The following is a 5024-nucleotide window of genomic DNA, read 5'->3' as shown; positions in this document are numbered from 1 at the left end:
TCCAGAAGGCCTGGGACCAACAGACTGTTATGGAATGCATCAGAGATAGTTTTGGTGAGCACATTCCAGAGGATGTCAGGTAAAGACTTTTTTTTTCTTGCTTTGTAATTAATTATATAATAATCTTTAAAAAACAAACACAGGTCAACGAGTGCAATCATCATTATTACAAACCTAGTACAATAGCATTTGTTATACAATTTACATGACTGTCGCATATCTAATAAGAACAAGGAACCAAAGAGAGACACACTCTCACCATTGTACAACAAACTACATAGCCTAAAAGCGTTTGTTGTTGTTGTAATATCCCCATCTTCTTTGTAGCCTCCAGTTTCTAATGGCTTGTGGCAATAAGCTGGTGTCCCCGAAACTCCAGGAGGGCCAGGAGCTGAATGGGATGCTAATCCATAAGGTTTTTAAAACAAATGGCCTGTATGTGAGACCATCAAGGATCCTTTTAGTAAGTTTTCTTTCCTTTTTTTCTTTGTTTTTAATACAATTATATTTAGTGAAATGTGTCTTGAAAAATAAATATATACGGTTTATTACTTTTAGCAGTATACAATATATATTTAATTAAAGAAAAGGTTTTAGAGCAATCTAAATTGTAAATAATAGTAATAAATCTCAATTTCATTTCAAAGTTGTAATATTTACTTTTGATATATATTTTTTTGGTCTTCTTTTCTTTTTAAGACTGACTCCGACGAAGAAAATGAATGTTCCCACATCACTACCAGATCAACATTAAGCAGTTGTGTAACAGTCAAGGATGATGACTGTTTGGAAGTTGATGGTCCACAAATCTACACTGGCAGACCTAGCACCACCAACGTTGCTACAAGTGATGGAGGAATGAGAAGTAAGGATGACCCTACTAGCAGTCATGATGGAGATGGCAATCCTGGCACTAGCAGTGGTGATGAACATGGCTATGGCATCAAACACGCCAACAGCAGTGTTGTTGAAAGGCCTACAGCAATGCAAGGAAGTGGCACTAGTGGCCACGATGGAGGTTGCCTTGCAAGAAATGATGGCAACCCTGGCACAAGCAGTCATAATGAAGACTACTCTTCATATTTAACACTTATGGCTGCTCTTCCTGATGACTATTCAGATGATGAGGAATTAAACCAGGCTATAATTGCCAGTATGGAGAGTCAAACGTGAGTAGCACAAACAGATAATGTGTCATTGAGGATGATGTGATCAGATAGTTGATATGAACTATTTCATCTTTAGATTATTATGTCATATCTAATAATGTTTTTTTATGTTGTCTTCATAGTGCAGAAAGCGCCCCGGTTCAAGAGATACTGCTGGAACTCTCAAGCAAAATAAGCACAAAACAACAATGCAAATTTAATATAAATCGCTCTGCTGTCTGGGACGGAGCTGTGAGAAGATTCCAAAGGGTGTCCTATGACCCCAACTTGATGATCACTGTAAAATTCTCAGATGACATGGGGAGAAACGAGGAAGGGATTGATTTAGGAGGGCCAAGGAGAGAATTCTTGAGGCTGCTGATGGAGACCATGGCCAGGTCACCCATGTTTGAAGGAAATGAAAACAGCAAGAACTTTGCTCTTGACAGTGCTGGTAATGATCATATTAATTTATGGAGATATATAACTTTAGCTTTTGAATTGATTTACAATGTATTTAATGGCACAATGAAATCCATGATTTTATGTGGTAGTTATGTATTAATCAATATTACATTTCCTTTTATATCGTTGTTTTGTAGCTCTAAGAGAGGACCGGTACTACACAGCTGGCAGAGCCATTGCTGTAAGCTTGGTACATGGCGGTCCGCCACCAAACTTCCTCTCACCAACAGTATATTCTCTTCTGGTTAATGGTTCAGCAAAACCAGTGCTAGAAGACATAGCTGACATGGAACTTTTGGAAAAAGTCAAAAAGGTCAGTTGGTAGTTTAAATGTTATCCTGCATTAGAATTAGGTTACATTACAATATTCTCTTGCCGTTTTCCATTTTGAGAGGTAGTATCAATGTATCCCAGTCTGCTCATTGCTGAATGCTCACTTCCTATAGTTTTAATTCCTCCACTATTCAACAGATCACTGTAGTCAGAAAAGTGTATTTTACTTATTAATCTTTATTTATACTCATTATGATGCTAGGTATCTGAAAGTACTACCCTTGAGGAACTTGAGATGTCAAAGGCCCCGCTGCTTGACTACTTGGCCAATGCAGGATGTCTGAGGCCGATGCGATCAATAAGAGACAGGGACTTGCTGGTAGATGACATTGTCATGTTCCAGGTCATCCACAGGGTTCATGGTCCATTTCAAAGGTATTCAGAGGTGTTGGTTGTTTGCAGTCAGATTATTCAGAATAGCAATCAGAATTTTACCCATAGACCAACAAAATGTATTATCTTCATATAAAACTAAGTAAATTGATAATGCACAAGTGAATTAGGAACCCTAATTAAATTCTTCAAAATTCCATTCCATTTCATTTGTACAGATTCTGTGAAGGACTGAAAACACTTGGGGTTCTGGAGAAAATCCAAAGGTATCCAGAAAGCTTTCGCCCCCTGTTCTGCTATGAGCCAAGCCCACTGACTGCTGACCAGGTGGATGATATCTTCAGCATTTGGCTGTCTCCAGAAGGGAGCAACAAGAGAGCTGCTGAGGAGATAGTTGTTCCCTTCTGGAGAGACTATCTCCAGGATGCAGAGGGTAATTGTCAGTTTAGTGTACAAGTAAACATATGTGTATTTATTTTTTTACCAACTACCACTGACAATGTTTTTCTGTTTTTTATAGAGGAAGAAGGGCCATCCAAATTACAGAAAATATTGTCCTTTGCAACTGGAGCATCTGTTTTACCACCTATTGGGTTTTCTCCAACTCCCTCCGTCCAGTTCATTCATAAAGAAGATGACGACTTCTCCTCTACACCAATGTTCCCTATGGCCAACACATGTGTGAACTGCATAAAGTTGCCACTACATGTGTCATACCAACTGTTCAAGGAGAAGTTTGACTTTGCATTGGGAAACACATATGGCTTTGGCAGGGCATAAACATATGCTCTATGAAAAAAAACAAAAGAAAGTCAACCGTTGCATTTCAGAATGCCCACTTCCCTTTAAATGATATTGCCTTTGGCAGTTAAGTTTTCAATTTTTAAAGAAATGTGAGTCATGGTGTATTTTATATTTCCACTGCAATTCAACTGACTCAGGTAACGTTTGAGACAAATGTTCACCTTTATGTCTCGTATTCATACTGTTTCATACCAACTGTTAAAGGTAATACAATTAGAATTTAGGCCATTAGGCGTGAACATAGTATCATGCGCTGTCCCATGTTATGTGTCTCTTGTATGTCTCTCTTCGCATGTCTGTCTGTTTGTCCCCCATTTGTCTCTTATCTGTCCGTCTCTTATATCTGTTTTTCCCTCTCCCTGTCTCCGTCTCCGCTTGTCTCGTTTTTGTTCATTTGGTTTTAATAAAACAATATTGAAACTTTAACATAACTGTCTTGTAATTCACTGAGAAAACTGCACAAATCAAGTAAACAAAACAATTAAAAAAAAAACTTACATAACAATATTATAGAAGAAAATTCAGAAGCGAAGAAAACGCATCTATTCCATGATTCCCATCGTTTTCAAGTAGATCTACTTGTAGAATACTGTTCATCGTAGTCTCATTAATGGTTACATCAATGTCTGGAATTCTAACGTTGTTATTGGTTTGAAGTTCAGGTAATGGCCCTTCTTCATCGATGCCATAGTAGTTTTCGTCATCAAAAAGACCATTTATAATGGGGTGGATTCCTACATTGTTTATGACCCCTGTATGCCACAGCTGAAGAGGAGTCGCCCCCCCTTGTGTGGACAGGCCGTGGTTGTTCCACTGGTTGATAAATTCTGTTACTGCCCTTTCAATTCTTGGTAAATAAACATAATGCAGACAAAATAGATGTAGTTCATTCAATGAATCCAGTATACCATGTTCCTCCATGAAGTAAAAAATATTAATAAAGTGTCTAGATACAACTCTATTCAGTTCTGCCCATAGTCTCTCAATCCTTTGGTTGTGTACTGAAACCCCTGTAATAACACTACGACTGTTCAGTCCTCTTCTTTCTAACATAAAACGGGCAACACGTATATTTTCCATACCATGATCACATCTGACCCGTAAGGGCAAACCAAAGTTCTCTACTCCTCCCAAAAATAATGACAAGACACTTGAGGCTCTGTTATTAGATAAGCACCGTAAGTATATAATGGTCCGGCTGAAGCCATCAACACAGCCATGAAAGACCATCCGCCATCGAAACAACTTGTGGTTGCCGTCAAAATGCCTGTTGGGAGATATAAAGTACATTATATTAAAAAGGATATATGTAAAGCTTGCAAAGTATATCAAAGTGTTGATTTTTTTTTGATAATACAAAACAACTGTTTTGTATTATTACAAATCAACTTACCATAATTGGTTGGGGGCCTGAACACTATAGACCCTTCGGCGTATGGCATGACGGCGTCTAAATGACCGCCCGATGGGATCCACTTGATCGAGGCTCTGTCTGACGCGCCAACGCTGAACCCTTAAGCCACGTGATCTCAGGCTTCCAAGAACGTATGCTTCACCTGCATTTGGAGTGTTCTGTAGTATATCAGTCACAACGCTGTCCAGGTCTTGATTTGACAATATTGCAAATCTTAATGGCCCAACTCCCAGAGTTTGTCTGTGTCTGTATAGGGTTCTTCGACTGATTCCAAAGCACGATGCAATTCTCTGCCATGTCATACCAATGGATACACAGTGAGCAATCTGTTCGGCGGCTATGCTGTATTGGGGCCGACCTGGATGGCCAGTCAAAATTGTTGGGGGTATCAAATTGTTGATCACATCATTGGATCTCTGTCTGGCCTCATGTTCATGAAGCAAGTTGCGGAAGCATCTAAACAATGATCCTAGTAGATTACTCACATCACCATCATCAGGACCATATCTGGACACAGCAAAAAATGC

The 5024-nt window shown here is 39.0% G+C and overlaps 1 protein-coding gene across 1 annotated transcript; it reads left to right on the top strand.

Moving 5' to 3' along the window:
• Positions 1–219: 219 nt before the first annotated feature.
• On the top strand, positions 220–3804 carry LOC119224493 (G2/M phase-specific E3 ubiquitin-protein ligase-like). Its single transcript, XM_062561980.1, has 7 exons — positions 220–463; positions 700–1169; positions 1292–1602; positions 1751–1926; positions 2149–2321; positions 2498–2712; positions 2800–3804. Exons 1-7 carry the CDS (start codon positions 341–343, stop codon positions 3057–3059), a joined length of 1728 nt encoding a protein of 575 aa, XP_062417964.1. The 5' UTR covers positions 220–340; the 3' UTR covers positions 3060–3804.
• Positions 3805–5024: the final 1220 nt, after the last annotated feature.

Source organism: Pungitius pungitius, chromosome 4 (assembly GCF_949316345.1).
Source record: "Pungitius pungitius chromosome 4, fPunPun2.1, whole genome shotgun sequence".
NCBI lineage: Eukaryota > Metazoa > Chordata > Actinopteri > Perciformes > Gasterosteidae > Pungitius > Pungitius pungitius.
Note: the sequence above shows the minus strand (reverse complement) of the source record. Positions and strands in the feature narration are given on the sequence as shown.